At 40.0% G+C, this 17,269-nt stretch overlaps 1 protein-coding gene and 1 long non-coding RNA gene across 2 annotated transcripts; one reads left to right on the plus strand and one right to left on the minus strand.

Moving 5' to 3' along the window:
• Positions 1-871: 871 nt before the first annotated feature.
• Positions 872-12,887, minus strand: hif1an (hypoxia inducible factor 1 subunit alpha inhibitor). The gene is made up of 8 exons (XM_012880566.3): positions 12,444-12,887; positions 5,846-6,096; positions 5,283-5,431; positions 4,110-4,255; positions 3,906-4,012; positions 2,962-3,025; positions 2,753-2,863; positions 872-2,457 (listed from the first exon to the last, which is right to left on the minus strand). The coding sequence occupies exons 1-8, from the start codon at positions 12,621-12,623 to the stop codon at positions 2,401-2,403; spliced, it is 1,065 nt and encodes a 354-aa protein (XP_012736020.1). The 5' UTR covers positions 12,624-12,887; the 3' UTR covers positions 872-2,400.
• Positions 12,888-13,082: 195 nt separating this feature from the next.
• Positions 13,083-16,857, plus strand: LOC118557204. The gene is made up of 3 exons (XR_004927696.1): positions 13,083-13,155; positions 16,414-16,563; positions 16,693-16,857. It is a non-coding gene; the product is annotated as an uncharacterized LOC118557204 (long non-coding RNA).
• Positions 16,858-17,269: the final 412 nt, after the last annotated feature.

Below are 17,269 nucleotides of genomic sequence, written 5' to 3' on the forward strand. Positions count from 1 at the left end.
TTGTTGTTCAGATAAATCAGAGTGAAACATTTCAGTCTGCATATCGAGTGGTCGTCAGCTGTCAGGGTTCCTACACCCGTCATTGGAAAGTAAGAAGTTGTTTTTTTTTTTCATTTTTCAAAACAATCAAGTTTGGAAAAAATTGATTTTCTATAGCTGTTTTTTTCCTTACATTTTCTAAATGGAAAAAAAGCCTATTAATGCCTAATAAATGCGGTTGTTTTACAACTTGATGTGGTTTCCTCTTATTTAAAATTCTACCCATCACTATTTTTGGTTTTGACTTACTGAATGTAAAGAAGCACCGTTTTACTGCCCGTTTGTTCAAGCGACAACCTTACACTCGGCTGGCACCGGGCCCGTTCTTGAACTTGAAAATCCCAAAGCACTAAAACTGTCATTTTTACAAACTAAATACAAATAACAAAATTTACAATCTCCATTTAGTCTAAGATACTACATTCCTTATCTGTTGATCCATGTTCATATACGTCACTCTGGAAGTCAGAAGCCAACTTCAGTATTTTGTTTCATTACAAGACTGTAGTTCAGTTCATGGTTTAAAGTTAACGTCCTGTTTTCAAATATCTTGAATACAGAAATACTGACATTTGGCATGCCATAGTGTAGCAGGAGACCGGGCGCTCCATAATTGGAGGCAGAGGTCCTGATCTTGACACCTTTTGCTGACTTTCCCCAACCCCAACCATTTTCAAACAGATTACTGTCCTTAAAGCCCACCAGCACCACCACATCTTACAGAGACATAAACATTTTAGTCTGGAAAGGTACGCAATCTTTAAACCACTGAATCCACTTTTTTGCAGAAAGTAAAGAAGATCCCATATTCCAAGCTATAATAATGAAACAATTTCACATGTAAAGCTTTTTAATGCCAGAGTGAAAGCAAACACATTCATTAAAATACAAAAGTTTAAAATCAACTTCCTTTTGTTTTTGCCACGTCAGTCAAATGGAACACAGTAAACGATTCACCTAGAAATAAAAACGGATACATTTTTACACAGGAATCAAAACCTTTTAGAGTGCAGTTAGTAAGAAATACATACGCACGCCAAAAAAAACAGGACGAAAATCTGTTCCAACCCGACTGGATACCAATGAGTCCAATCCGCATGGTTTAAAGTGAGTTTGGCACAATATTCGCTCCGATCTGCCACATGTAAAAAAGCCTCAGAGAGATCTGAAGAAAGCGTTGAAGAGACTCGTGTGTCCACCTGTCCTGGAGACCTTAGGGGGACGTTTACGTCGCCTGGCTGTTGGGTTTCGAGTTAAAGGCTGATCAGTGTTCACCTTTTACACAGGTTGTAATAAAAGTAAAACTAAGTGCATGTGAGATCATTGATAACCTAAAAAACACAACAATAGCTATTTAAAAAAACAACAGAAATCATATTTTGTACAGGTTGCTAACTGATTATATTTCTAATTTGCTAAGACGAGCTTAATAAGCAATCGCAAACCTGACCACTAGATGGCGCGTTAAACCGCGCCTTAATGGCTTTTACAAGGCTACATTCCGGCAGATGGCGTTAATATTTGTTGTTTGTACCATTTATCTTACCGTAGTTTAGTTACAACTCAAGAGAAACTAGTATTAGCAATTAAAGTCGCAACACGTTTATTTTCAGCAATCAGTACTGCATTGCCTGGCTGCAAATCCCATAAAGCCCTAAAAATCAAAATGAAACAAGCAAAAGCATTTATATATAAAAAAAAAAAAAAGCAACCATAGCTTCAGCTGCACCCCACTGCTTCACGCCCATACCTTTTATCAGACCATCATCTAATAACGGATTTTAATATTTCTAAATCAAGTCTTGCTGATAAATGACTGCACGTTAGTATGAAATGATATAATGTGGGTAAATTATTCTAAAGAACAATAATTTGTACAGTTGTTTTGTGGTCAGAATGTGATTATTGTATTTTTAAATTGAGTAGCAACTGTAGTATTCCCTGTAGATAAGAAATCTCTCCATATACGTCCTCTTTATAAATATTTTACTCCTCATCTAAACCACTAGTGCTCAAAACACTGAGGTTCACTCAAATGGTAAAGATATTAAAATTTAAGGCCAAAAGCAGAAATTGTAAGACTTAAGGAAACACTGATTGAAGGAAATCTATCTTCGCGTCTTCTCTCCAACGGCAAAACGAGCGTCTTCAAGTTGGTTGAATTCATTTTCTCCTCTCGCTCGGGACAGTTGTTTTGACAATGGCATTCTGAGACTGAAGCAGAATGGTTTCATTATGGCTGATTGCTGCCATGCACTGGTGCTTAGCTCCAATGACAGAAATGCGCACTGAAAACACACACGCTTTCACATGCAAACAGTTTGTGGAGCAAGTCCGTTCAGCAGTCCCGAGGCTGGAGCTCTAACTGAGGCCCTGGTCATATCTCCCGCTGATCATCGTTTTTAGTAAAGGCCCAACCTGCACGGGAGAAAGCACAAGATTTTACTGCAGGGTGGGGGTTTATCGTATCTCCGTCCCAAACGGCATTCATCTTTCCTCAGAGCAAAAATCATGCTGGCCATGAATATTCACAGTAACTGGGTTGTTGGGAGGGTCGGCATGCCTGAGAGATTTCACTGTAACAGGTGACCTAAATATAGGTCCTATTTAAACACTCTAGAAACGGACAATGTGACATTCATGTGCAAACGGTATTCTGATGATGGCTGCGGCGCTCTGCTTCTTTCATTGCCAGTAGAACGAAAGCTTTTACCTCATGGGGATCCCCGAGCGCTTCTCCTAGCATCTTTTCAATATTCCTCATGATGGCAACCTTTTGATGAGCTCGCAGGGGGTATTCTATCTTCTTGGGTGTGGGAGCTCCCTAAAAAAAAAAAAAAAAACACAAACAGGTTATAAAGAAACGAAGTGGGAAAGTTCTACGTTTTAAAAGAGGAATGTAAATGAGTCAAATGTACGCACTTTGTACCAGAAGTTAACGGTGATCGTCACTCCGCCGTTCAGCAGTGACTCAATGTGATGCCACCTTCAAGACAAGAGAAATACGGTCGGCTAGAATCGTGAAACCAGAGAAACTTTATCATCACTTTTTATTTTAAGGTGAACAAATTTTTATTTATTTTTGTGTACTTGAAAGATTTTAGAATAAAACATGGAAAGATGAAATATGGGCCTTTAATTAATCAGCAAAATTCGAAAATGTTGAAGAACTTTGCCATAATTTTATGTTTTTATCCTTTTTAATCATCTATAAATTGAACATATTAATTTGAAGATGTTTTGAATATGTCCACTTTTACGAACGTCTTATCCTAGCAATATTAAAAAAATTATTTTTGGTTATCTAAATTTGTGATTCATGGCAACTTGAATAGGAGACAGATCCAGGCTGCAGGCAGAAAACTAGTATTAACAAAAAAAAATTTGTTGTTTAGTTTAGTTTGTTTACATGTAAAAACGGCCTGGTTGGTCTGTAGAACACCAGGTTTTCTTCTTCTTTTTTTTAAACAAGCTAAAAGTGGGACTTGTCTGATGCAGAATTACTGCCTTTCTGTCCATCAGAGGTTTGCTCCTGCTCAGCTACGTCTCCACAGAGTTGATATATGGCTTCCACCTTGTGTGATACAGTTTCACGTAACATTTCTGGAAGCAGGAGACTCTGATTACAGGAGGCAATCAAAGCAGGAGCTATTTTCATCCAGAGTGCCATAACGTTGATAATCTAAGAGCTGAACTGCTTTCTGAGCACCAATCAGTGTTAACCGTCTGTTTGGTCGTTAGACGCAGACAACCTAAAGAGCTGCACGAAAGGTTGTTACGATTTTTTTTGGGAAAGATAGAAAACCTACCATTCTGAGCTACAAATGTATAGTTTTACAGAATGATCAAAGAAAAGCACATCGTACCAATACATGGGGATGTAGAGAACATCTCCAGGTCCCACAACAGCTTCATAGCCAACAGCATTTTTAAAATTTGGAAACTTCTCATAGTTTGGGTTATCAAAATCAACCTAAAACAAAAAAAAAGAAAGAAAAACGGTGAAAAATATGAACGAGTCCTTAAGCAAAAGGAAGCAAACATTAAATCAGGTTAAGGCCCCAACTTACTTGGCTCTGTCTATCACAGGGGTGATGCACAGGGAAGGGATAGAGACACTCGAACTGGTCTGGAGGGAAGAGGATGCATCTCTTATGGCCTTTTATCTGCGCAAAGAAGTTCTGCTGCTCGTCATAATGTGCTGGTGTCACATTGCCTGAGAAGATGACGGGGGAGAAAAAGAAAAAAAAAATCAGACTTTAACACATTAAAATAAAGTTTTGGGCCTTTTGTGTGATGCAGCAGCAGTGTGTAAGGGAGAGCTGAAGTAAAACCATGTCATTCAAAATTCCTTAGAAATAAAGACAACCTTTCACTTCCCCTACAGGTCCTGGGACATGCCTCTAACAGCTGTCTACAGGCAGAAAATGTTGCTCATTCTTCTTTGACAGCACATAGATCGGAACAGGACTGAGCAGTTCTGACACGAATCTCTGATCTAAACCCTGGATGAATGTTTCGGGTCATTATCGAAACATTATTGAGGTGAACCTCTAGCATGTTCTCTGCCAGGACTGCCTCGTGTTTAGCTCCCCACAGCATGATGCTACCACCACCATGTGGCACAGCAGACATGGTGCGTTCAGGGTCTCTTTGACTCGTGGTCTCCTCGCCTAGCCCGTCAGCTTAGGTGGGCAGCCATGTCTTAATGGGTTTGCTGCTGTGGTAAACTATCTCCATGATTGGAATAAGCTCAGCGAGATGTTTAAAGCTTGAGGTATGGTCCCATAACATAACTGCATCAGATTTCAGCTTATCCCTGACCTGTATGGTGGGATCCTCACACCTTATGATGCTGCTTGCCTCCCTATTGTTCTGCTTGAAAGCTCTGGCACCTTTATTGAACTGGCCTTTTTTCTACAGCGTTTAGTTACACAGAGATGGACTATTTACCAATTAGGTGAGTTTTCCAAGCAAGCTGGTAGGACTGGATCCTATTTGGGGGCATAAAGGGGACTGAATACAAATGCATGCTGCACTTAGGTTTATTTGTCTAAACTCACTTGAAAACCATCTATATTTTTTTCTTGTGTTATACCATTATGTTCACACCCGTGTTTTGTTGGTCTACCACAAAATAAAAGCAAGATTCTGATCATAACATGGAGAAAACGCAGAAATTTTAAGCGGTATGGATTCCTGTTGCGAGGCACTTTATAACAGGACAGAAGTGAGAAGCTCACCCTCCATGCCAACCAGCAGCAGGTTGGACGTCAGCGGTCCCCAGTTTCGCTTGGCTTGCTGTTTGTTGATCCAGTTCCAGTTGAAACGCAGAAAGTCAAGAACAATCTTCTTTCCTACCGTGTCATTCAGTGTTTGCTGCAGATAAACTCTTGAAACACACACAAGGAAAGGGACATGCTTTGAGTACGAGTCGTGCCAGTTCACACACGCTGAAAACAAGTTTTAATCCTGCCTGTGTTAAACGTGCTGCGAACGAGCGTGAAAAATGACTTTGCCTATAGGGGAGTTTAAAACCTGTGAGGGGGGATATAGCATTAAACGAGGGAGACTAAACAACAGCCACTTTGAGGGTCAACAAGTTAAAAAGTGATACCTCTCTGGTATCTGATCTGAGTACGAGCTGCCAGATCAGCCAGGTCACAGATGTAAGCCCCCCCCTCACGTATCCCCTGAATATCTGCTTAGTCACTGGCTCGGTTGCACAGGCGTAGCTTTTCCTCAACACTTGGAGGTTCAGGCAGCTGAAAAATCACTTTTCTCACATCTCATCCATCAGACTTACCTCTCATCTCCTCCCTCTTCTTCTCTTTTATGCATGCTGTCCACAAACTCAGAGAATTTCATGTCCACCCGTCGAGACTTGGGAACAAAGTCCATGAATTTGCACATTTTGTTCTCGTCGTAGTAAAGGAACTTATGGTTTTCTGAAATGTAAACAGAGAAGTCTCCATTGCCAATGTTCTCCAGGAGATACGGGATGTCCCACTGCAGTGCTGGATACACGAGGTTGGTGTCCGTTAAAACCACTGGCTCCTGGAAGAAGAAGATCGGGGATACTTCAGTGAAATATTATCACGCAGGCTGGTGGTCGCTTTGTGCTTTCTGCCTGTACACTTTAGAGGAAGCGAGATCCACCGCAGGATCATTCATAGCTGCATTCTCAGCTGTATAATTAGCTGCCTCTGATTTACATACGGCTGATTTAATTATTTTTCATCCTTAGTGAATCATTTTAAAAAGGAAGGAATTCCAGATGACAAGCTGTTTTCATCAAATAGCAAAAACATCTATAATCATAAACATTAACAAAGACAAACATGGATCAACAACAACAAAAAGCACAGCTCCGTGAACGAACAGAATCTGCTTGTGATGCACAAAGGTGGAAGTGACTTGAATGTACAATAAAAAAAAAGCTATTTTCATACATTTAAAAGACGACCAAGTCTTTCAGATGTCAAGTAAAACTTCTTCATAGTAACATGCATTTTTACACTAATAATTCTCTCCTGCGGCCAGCAAACAGACAGCAGCTCACCTCTGACGTTCATTTTTGTGTTAAACTGTTTATGCATCTGAAATATGAAAAGCAACATCTGAAGCAGCCGCTGTTAACGGTAAATAAGCTTGCTTACAGTAAATCTTTTGGTGTTGTAATCATTACTACGTTATATCAGATAATGACGCTTTTAAAACGTGACTGTATCTTTTATGGTCTTTTTCATTGTCAAGGATAAATATTGCACTTTGTATGCAACAAAACTAATTAGAAAAAATATTGCCTTTTAAGACCAAAACTCTTTCAGGCAGCCAGCTTTCAGTGAGCGCTGCTGATTTTCTGCAATTGCTTGATTGGTGATTACGCTTTTGGCTGTGGCTGTTTTTAAGCGGTAAAATATATTCTACAGTGATGAATGCAAACCTTTAAATAAAAGGATTTTTACAAGTCGGTTAACTCATGTCTTCTAACTGCACAAATGGGAGATCACTCATCAAGGATCGTTTACCTTAAAAAATAAAATTCAGAATTTTTTCCTCATTTTTTGGTCTTAAATCTTTATTGGTAAATTGAAGGACATAAATTGCCCCAAGATTCTCAGCTTCTAAACCAGACCACATGTTTCATTGTGATGCCAAATTAAAGTTCTTATAATGACCTCTCAGGTAAAAATCTTTTACATACCACTCAAAATATACCATGCAAACATTTTAAATAAAAGCAACAGTGGGAAAAACCTGCACACACTGTATATTTGACATTAAAAAAACAGTGCACACTGTTTTTGGGGATCGTCGATTTAGTTTGATAAACTGTAAAAACGTAATATGCAAAGAGACTTGTAGTTGCATTGGATGGGACGCTGCATGTTTGTTCTTTTTTGTCAGAATCATGTAAAAAAAAAAGTGTGTCCTGGTAATGATTTACGTATTAAATCTACAGCTTAGTGTATATGGAACAAAAAGAGTGACAGCATGCAGTGATATTGAAAAGAGATTTGCCATTAAAAAGCCAAATGCAGCTTTTTTCTAATGAGAGATGCTTTCATTTCTGAGTTCCTTCAGCTACGATGTCCCTACAAGCTGACACTGTTTTGCTGTGGGGGGCGGGGCTATATTGAAGGCCCCTTCACGGGCCTTCCGTTTTTCCGGTACTCCTAGTCATCTACCTGCAGTGAACTTATGGAAAGCTCTGGTCAAGTAGCGCTGCTCGACCACAAGAAATGGTTTTATTTTCATTAATAATATCTTCATTAGCTTATACAGCTAATGATTGCAGTGACATGGAGCTAAACCAGTGACAGCAGGGGCTTTCAATTTAACTTCGCCTCCCCAAGGGCAAAACAGTGCCATCTTGTAGTGACACGGTTTAGCTGAATTAACTCTGCAGTGACAACGAGAACATCTCTCACTGGAAAAAAACTGCAGCATAAAATGGGAATATCATCATAAGTTTTTACTTTCTAACAATGTTTGACTGTTCAATACTTGTATTTTCAATTGCAAAATCTCGTTTTCGATGTCATTGCAAATGATGTTTCCGCTGCAAGCTGTCGCTGTTTTAGCTCCATACATGGCGTTCCAGAGAGAACGTGGCAGGTAACGATAATCCAAATGCAAAACAAACTAACGCCATGAGTCACCTACTGGGTTTTTAAATCTATACTTCAAAACGTGTTTTATGGTGTGTTTGTTAAACATAATCTCGCGCGCGCGACCGCCCAGCCGCGGAGCTCCGACGCCTACGTGACAAACTGAACGTAGCCCGCTGTGCGCGCTCCCGCCGCGCCGGCTCTTGGTTTCGCTTTCACCGGAGGAGGAGGCTGCTGCCGCTGAACCCGGCGGCGCGGAACTTTTTAAACGTGCCGGTCTGCGTTTAGCTCGTTTTATTTTTTTAATAATTTGCGTTTATTGGCAGCGGCGGCCAAAGATTACGTTTCGCATCTCGTTCATAAGAGGCGACTCAGCGAGGCAGAGGTCGCTCCAGATGTGAGCCTCGCAGACGTCAACGCGACGCTTTTATTCACTCCGTGTAGAATATCCCGGGAGTTCGGTGCTCTTTCCGCACATGCCGAGCTGATAACAATCATTCTGGGCCCGCTTTCAATTATTAACGAAAGCAAACAGCCTCTCCCCAAATGAATGAACGTCTACGAGAGGCAAAAATAACTCCTCAGCTTTAAAATACCTCCTTCAAAACCTAACATCAATTATCTAAACCACCATTGACCTGTTGACTGCTTTTTTTTGCCCTTTAAACAGAGCATTATTTTCTGGATATGACCATCTTAAAAGCTCACTCTAGTTTAACATAGATCTTTTTTCAGGCAGCTGCAGAAGCAGACAGGAAGGGCCCACATTCAGTCAGCGGCTCGGGTTGCTTTTTGCACCCCTTGTGCCATTTTTTTGAAGGTCATTTAGAAAGGAGGAGCTCACTTTTACGCAGCCACTAATGCTATTCTTGTAAAACCGTTCTCAGGAGATGAAGAACATTGTAGGTCTGTATAACGGAGCCCTAAAAAGCAGGGTAGGGAACTCTTTTTGAGAAGATACAGATGTACAGTATCTCATAAAAGTGAGTCCATCCTCACATTTTAGTAACTATTTTGTTATATATCTTTTCATGGGAATACACTGTAGATATGACCGCAATTTGCTGTCCAGGATAAAACGTATTTGTTTCAGATGGTGTCAGTCTTACCTACAGTCAAGCATGGTGGAGGGAGTGTCATGGTTTGGGGCTGTGGGGAGCTGCAGTTCACTGAGGGAACTAGGGATGCACGATATATCGGCATCAACATCTGTACCGGCCAATGGTAGTCATTTTTTAACATATCTGTCTGATAAATAAAGCTGGGCTGACATTAACAGCCAATGTTTATTTTGTGTCTGCGATTCAAGAGGGAGAGGGGTTGGGTCATGCGACAGTGATGCATCGCAGCAAGGATTGTGTGGTTTTAAAATTAGATTAAAATTTTTTTTAAAAAGTAGTGTTTAAGTCTAGACTGTAACCCACATTAACAAATTCAGATAACATAGTTTTCAATCGGTACAGGCTTTTGCAAAAATTGACCGTCACAGAAGCGTAAATGTGTGTGTACATACACACACAAACAACGATCAATATCGACACTTAACAGCAATGTTAATATCGGACATCGATATCGGCTCAAATCTTTTATACCGGTGCATTCTCTGAGGGAACCATGATTGCCCACATGTTTTGGGACACACTGACGCAGAGCATGAGCCCATGTCCTCCGCCTGCATGTCTCCAGCAAACTGTGGGCGCTTTCTTGTCCACCATTTTTAGAAGAGGCTTCCCTCTGGGACGACAGCCGTGCAGAACAATTTGAAGCGGTGTGCAGCGCGTCGTCTGACCCCGCCTGCTCGAACCTGTGCGGCAAACCCCGGCGGCCCTCAAAGGGCCATTTTGTTCTCAGGGTGTCGGCAACCGTCTTATAGCCGAGGCCATCTTTACGTAGCGCAACGTCCTTCGAGACATTTTTTTGCCATCTCAAACCTCCATTGACCAGAATGGGAGACTGAGAGTGATAACGCCAAACTTAACACTCCTGCTCCTCATCAATAACAAGTTGCATGACATCGTGGAGGAAACATGGCTAATTGGGTGCAATTTGGACATTTTCACTCACTTTTGCTGGCAGCAGGTTAGACATTAATCGCTGTGTGCAGAGTTGTTTTGAGGAGACGGCAAATTGTCACATCTTCAGTGTTGTCCCATGAAAAAATATAATAAAATATCCACAATAATGTGGAGGGGGGGCACTCATTTTTGTGTGACCCTGTGGAATCTAAATCTCAAGGTTACAAATTGCATCTTAGCCTGTACTTGGGCAACAAAAAAGATGAAACCTTAACCGAAGCAGAGCCTAACGGCTCATGGAAGGGGAGTGTTTGTGAATTTCTGGGTGCTGAAACAGGGCCGCAGCGGCGTACACTTCATTTATAAGTAAAATGATGTACTCTCTTTAAAATGCTGGGAGAACACTCCCCATCGCAAGGAATGCATTATTAATTCCTAACGCAACATCTTATTGCACAAACACAAAACGCCAGAGTTGTCCTCCTTGCTTCGACTCTGAGCCTGGTGAACGAAACTTTCTTTATCAGAACCACAGGAAGACCTGCTGAGATGCGGCGCAGCATAAATACGAGAGAGAGAAGTCAAAGTAACCATGTAGGGACGGGTGAAATGGGCAGAATTTAATTTGAAACGCAAACAGTACAGCCCATTAATAATGAAAGAACCAAAGAGGAATGTAAACAAAGGCCTTATGTGGAGCTGCACACCTGCCAGAAGGGCTTCTGTTAAAACGCCGCTGGCTGGAGACAGGAGATAATATGAGATGTGTATATAAATTAAAGTTTTAAATGTTGTTTTTCTTTTTTTAAAGCATAGCAGTGGACACCGTTTCCAAATGTCTAAATCTGTCATCCACACCGTTATTCCGGTTTAAAGTGCCTTCAATGAGATGCCAGCGATCCGATCGGAGAGATCGGGTCCGCTGTAACAGTGCCCTCATCTGTTAACGTGCACTGCTAGTCAGCTGGCTGAAAGGAGGAGGAGGGGGGGGGGGGCTACAGGCTTGCTTCACATGCAGAGAAAGACACATCCAGCTATCTGTAAATCTTTCGGAGTGCCAACAAAGTTTTGACATCAACGTAACCCCATGATGGAGTCAGCAGGTGCATTCAACCGCCTGATGTTTAAATCAATACTCTGGATTTAGTCGACCTCGGAAACTCAACGGGCTTCTTGTCTGTCACTGTGAACAAGGTTTCTGCTCATTCTCCAAACTCATTTACTCTGCAGACGAGAAAAAATTGCCACAAAATAAATGCTCCGTTAATCTTTGCATGAAGTTTTGTAAAACTTGTCATACTAACATTGTTGTGAAGAATTTGGGTATCATTATATGTATGTTCCCCACAATTCTAAAACATTAGTGCTGGAGTTATCTCCCGACTCAGCCCTACGCCTCCGATATTTGTCAACATAATACTGGATTATGTGGCATCGCTGGTTCAGACTTCTCAGCTTTTTACTCACAAATATAGCAGCATGTAAGACTTGTGACCCAAACTACTGATTTATATACTTCTACGGCAATTACATAAAAATATAAGGAAAAATATGTTTAAAATATATATATATATATATATATATATATATATATATATATATATATATATATATATATATATATATATATATATATATATTGTTTATGCATATAGCATCTATATGTTATTTATGAGCCAAGCTTTGGGGACCACTGTCCTAAAACAGATTATGCACGGCACAGTTGAGATCTGTGCTTTCTATTCTGTCTTGAAGAGAAAGAAAAAATTAAACTACGATTGTAGTTACAATGTTTAGCATCAAAAACTAGACGTATACTTAAAGTAACCAAGGTCCAATCAAAAAATATTGCATGGACGCCTATAATGGTAAGTCCGGTGTGTAAAGTAGCAAAAAAAAGTGATATGGTCATTTAAATGTATTATTTATATACATGTGGACGGGGAATAAAAAAATATATAAAAATGTATTCATTTATACTCTGCTTTTTTTCTATACTTACCAAGATCTGGAAACTAAAAAAACTACTTTTATATTTTTCCAGACTAAATAGGAACCTAGTGTGAATATTTTTCAAAGCCTTCGCTTGCTCTCAAATAGAGGAGCTAAATTACTTTCACTATCAGTTTCCTTGTTTATGCTTCTTTTGAGCCATACAGCAGGTCTACGGTGCAAGTTGCCTTTTGTAGTTTTGAACATTAAATATTGGAGAATAACGGAGAAAGTAGGACTCGTTCTCAAAAAAGCAAACACCCTAACCCTGCAGCTGAGTTACCTCGTTGTTTATCAGCATCTCTGCCCTGGGATCCTTGTAAGACAGCCGGGGAATGGGCTTGGTTGGGAAGGAGTACTTTCGGAGCTGGGACTCATCCCAGCCCCGGCTCTGGACGCCGGAGAAAGCCGCTCCGCCGTCGCACGTCGCCGCATCGGCCTCAGCAACAGTGGCCGCTGCCATGGTCGCTCGACGAGCCCCGCTCTGGCTGCAGCACCGACTGGTCCGCCTGACAATGACAGCGTCGGACAGCTGCTCCTTTCTTCCTAAGAGTGTGAATATAAACAGTAGTACTGAACCGGAACTGCTCAGGCAGCCCCCTTCCCCGCTCCAGTTTCCTACTGGATAAATGAAAATTAGGAGGCTGCTGTCGCCCTGCAGGGTTTCACCGCCGCTCTGTTCCGTGTGTGAATGTGTTTACACGCTGCAGTGACAGGCACCAAACAAAACCACGCATGCGCAGGAAGAGGCTGTCAGAAAGGCAGGCACAGGAGATTCCACAGCGACACCTAGCGTCGCGGGTCACATGGTGCGTCGTACGCTGACAGGTTTATCCACTGATCTCTATTTGTTCACTGGATGGCTGATTGGCCCGAAAAAATTAAGTCACTGGCCGCCATCTTGCTACTCCCTACTCTCACGTAAACATGCCGACGTGTGCAGCATGTGGTTGCAACAACAAGCAGCTTTCTGGCTGGGGGAAGACGTTTCACAGGTAATTTTACAGTCAGTGGATGTACTAACAGTATCAAGTACTGAGAAAGTCATGTGAAATATTCTGCATGTTATATATGCTCCTTTGTATATATATAAAAAGTATGGGTGCAGAATGTGAGAAGGGTGCAATGGGTGCAAGTATATGCATACATACTATGTATAGTATATGCAAATCCTCAACTAGAACCGCAACTCTGTATATCATTACATCATTGAAGATATTTTTGGTAATTTGTTTACTGTTACTTGCATTATTATTATTATTATTATTATTATTATTATTATTATGCAGAAATGTGTGTGTGCATACACAGGCTGTGTATGTAATGTATAGATATGCATGTACACTTGAGTGTGTATTTTGCAAATTTATGTGATTTTTCTACTGTAGAAACTGAAGCTCTGTGGAATGCCTAAATTGGTTCATTAATTTAGCTCTGTTGTAAATCTATGTCAGATTTAAAGGCTAATGCACATATACAGCATAAAAGTATATGCCACTTGACATTTTAAAAGTCTTACCAATATGGCGGCTGGTGGCTTCACAGCGACGTGTACTACTAAATAAATAGAGATCTGTGGCTTTACCCCAATCTTCTTCTTCTGTAAGGTTTTATGGCGGTTTACAAACGACTATTGCCGCATTATCACTATCTACCGGAATGGAGTGGGCCTGGAAGCCCGCCCCCATCAATCTAACATATCTTTAATTCAAATCGCCTAACATTATTTTCTTGATAAGAACCCATTCCTCCAAAAAAAAAAAAAAAAAACTCAGTATTGCTTTATTTTGACATAACATCCCTGTAACATAGCCCTCACAGTGAATGGAATTGTATTATCTTTCATACAAGCCTTAAGTGCTTCCCTCTGCTGATGATATCTTGGGCAAACCATAAGAACATGCTCAATTGTTTCCTCCTCCTCACAGTAATTACATTATCCAGCCTGATCAATTGTATCATTGAAAAGGTCATTTGTTTAAGTTATTCAGTTTAAAAATAGAAACTTATACATTGTATACATCCACTGCCAACATCGGGATATATTTCAAGCGTTTATCTATGTACATTTCCTGTTTGTTTGTTTTTTGTTATTATTATCAATACATTTTATTGTACTTTACAACGTTCAATAAAAAATAAATATAAGTACATTGTGGTGTGAAGCTGATTAAACACCAAAATTCCCCCTCTCAGAAAATGACTGTACTATTACTGTAAAGAAAAAAAACAAACAGACAAAAGGATTTTCAAAAACAAATGCCCTCCAACTACAGTTGGTGGGCATTTGTACAGTATAGGCACTCATTACTTAATTCCTTTTGCATTAATCACTCCGTTAGTTTGGAGCTACACAAACCATACAGAGGCGTAGAGCTGCCACACAAATGAGCAAAAGAAAAATAAAGCTGTTTCACGTTTTAATGTGAAAACTTTATTTTAACCAGTTGTGAGTTGGCATGCTCTTACATTACATTTGTCCTACTGGCAGTGTTTTATATCTTTGTTAGATGTAAACATGTGCTTTATAAATAAATTGGATTTGGATATTGTTCAAACAATAGGCTATCATGTTATTACAATATAATTTTATGTTAGAACAAAATAATATCACATAATTACAATGAACATTTCAATCACTACAACACAATAACTTTTCCCGTTCTCACAATAGACATGCTATGTTGCACTAACATGATAATATACTATACATGATAATTATAATATTAGAACAGTGGGGCTTTTGCATTATGACATGATAGCTACCTCTTATTATTAGAACGTAACACATGTTTACCTCGTAGCATCGTCATGTTGATCACGCTGCAGTTCTGTGGTTAAGAAAAAGTCTTGTTTATTGGAACTGAATTTATTTCTGTCAGGCTTGGATTGAGTTTATTTATTTTTATTTTTTATTTATTTTTTTTGCTGTTGTTCAGCAGCCCAAACAGTAAAGTGATAAGTATGCATACTCTGAGAAGGAATATAATGCACATAGGGCTGTACAGGAGGAATAGTACATTTGATCTGATTGAGGCGGCAGCGTTTCTCATTCATGAACTGGAGGAGGAGGGGAAGCTCCATGGAAACAAACAACACCACCTGAACTGCATTCAGACGGGTTACATTATCAGGCAAGAGAGCCGCGAGACATTTACATCAACCCACACAGGGTTGATCCAAGACAAAATTACCCAAAATCAATGTGGCATGTTGACTCCTATGACAAACTCACTGCAACTGGTCTTTCTGAACATGAAATGTTTTACATTCTAACAAGAAAACGTGTTCTTCTAACAAGATCTTTTTGACGTTTGCACAAATAAAGGATCATGTTCGTTTTCTCGTGGTTGTGTGATTTCTCAAACTGAAAGCAGGTATCTCATTTTAATGCTTTGTATTTATGGATATCCATAAATACAAAGCATTAAAAAGATAGCATATTGCAGTGGGGCCACACACGATTTTTAGAAGGTGCTTGTATTTCATTCAGCTGTATACAGGCGTGACGACGTGTCTGGTACAGAGGGGTTTTTTTTGTATATAAATTGTATTTTAATGGAGTGGTAAATGAATTGTACCTTGAAGTGTCTAGTTATTTATTTGACTTTCATGTTTTTATAGTTTCAGATGTATCGTCTCCTGCTGTCCTTTTTTAGTTGAGTTGAATAAATAGTTTTTGTTGGTCTGTATACCAGAAAACCTGGGAGTGTGTCTTCTAAGGGAGCACTATCTACTTTTTTTTTTCTTTTTTGTCTTTTATGGTCACCTTTGTTTTTGACTTCAGCCACAATTTATAGCCACAGGCTCTCATCTCCAGGAGACCTGACTCTTTTGGTGCAATAAATGTGAAGTTGTTTGGTATCTGGAAGTTTGCTGAGGTGCGTTGTAAGTTAACTTTGCAGTGATTAGTGCATTGCTTTGGTGAATCAGCCAGATTTATCTCAGGGTCTTCCTTGATGTCAGGCATTGTGGAGTATATAAATAGTGCTTGGCTGGGTTAACCAGGGTTTTAAATACCCCATATATGCATCAATACATTTTTATATTCACTTGCTTGAATAATTTGACCTTTGCTGAACTTGGTTTGCAGCACAATATAAATATGTATATTGTAATAACATGCTATTACAAGTTCTAATGTGTATATTGTAAAAACATGATGGTTTACTGTATAAAGTATATTGTAAAAACAAAAATGTTTTCACACTACAATGTGGTATAACTCTACTTTTCTTTTGTGTGGAGGGCAGCGTCATGTTCCATATAAAGGTGATCAGCCTGTGGCCCCGCTGAGGTGTTATGGAAGTCCAGGTTGCTTTGATCGCAGCCTTAAGCTCTTCTGCAACGTTGGCTCTGATGTTTCTCACCATCCCAAAGATTCTCTATGGACTTTAGATCAGGTACGTCTGTTGGCCAATCAAACACACAGTGATAGATAAACCAGATTGTGGTACTTCTGGCAGTGTGGGCAGGGGGTACGTATCAGCATCTACGTGAAGTTCGTCAACAGAGTGACCATTTCATTAGAGATGACTGTGCTGAGTTTGGACTTGAGAAAACTCAGTGGACCAACACCAACGGATCCCATAACTCCCCCTGTCATTACTGATTGACCTTCTGAGTTAAAGGAACACCTTGATTTCCTAATGAAACGCAAAAGATTGCATTCATATAAAAAGAAGACAACTGAGCAACAGTCAACTCCTTCTTTTCTTCTGTCCAGGAAAGAAATTCGGATGATTCTTGCTCCAGAAGTTGCTTCATATGTGTAATGCAACATTTGGAGCCCATGTCCTGGTCAAATCTGAGAGTGGTGGTCTTGAAGCACGAGCTGGGGCCACTGTAATCACTTTTGAAAATCTCGCCCAAGCTCTTGAATCTTCTCAAGGCTGCAGTTATCCCTGTGGCTCAGGCACCTTCTTCAAACTTTTTCCTTCCACTGACTAAACCTTGGATACAATACTGTCAACCACCAGCCTCTTTAGCAATGACTTTAAAAACCCTTTTCATTGTTATTTTGTGGCTTTCACGTTATCTGAGACACGGGTATATTTGCGTTTTTAAAGGGTATGAGCCATTAATTTGTAGTAAACCAAGTTTAAAGAC

The sequence above is a fragment of the Fundulus heteroclitus genome, chromosome 22 (assembly GCF_011125445.2).
Source record: "Fundulus heteroclitus isolate FHET01 chromosome 22, MU-UCD_Fhet_4.1, whole genome shotgun sequence".
NCBI classification, from domain to species: Eukaryota; Metazoa; Chordata; class Actinopteri; order Cyprinodontiformes; family Fundulidae; genus Fundulus; species Fundulus heteroclitus.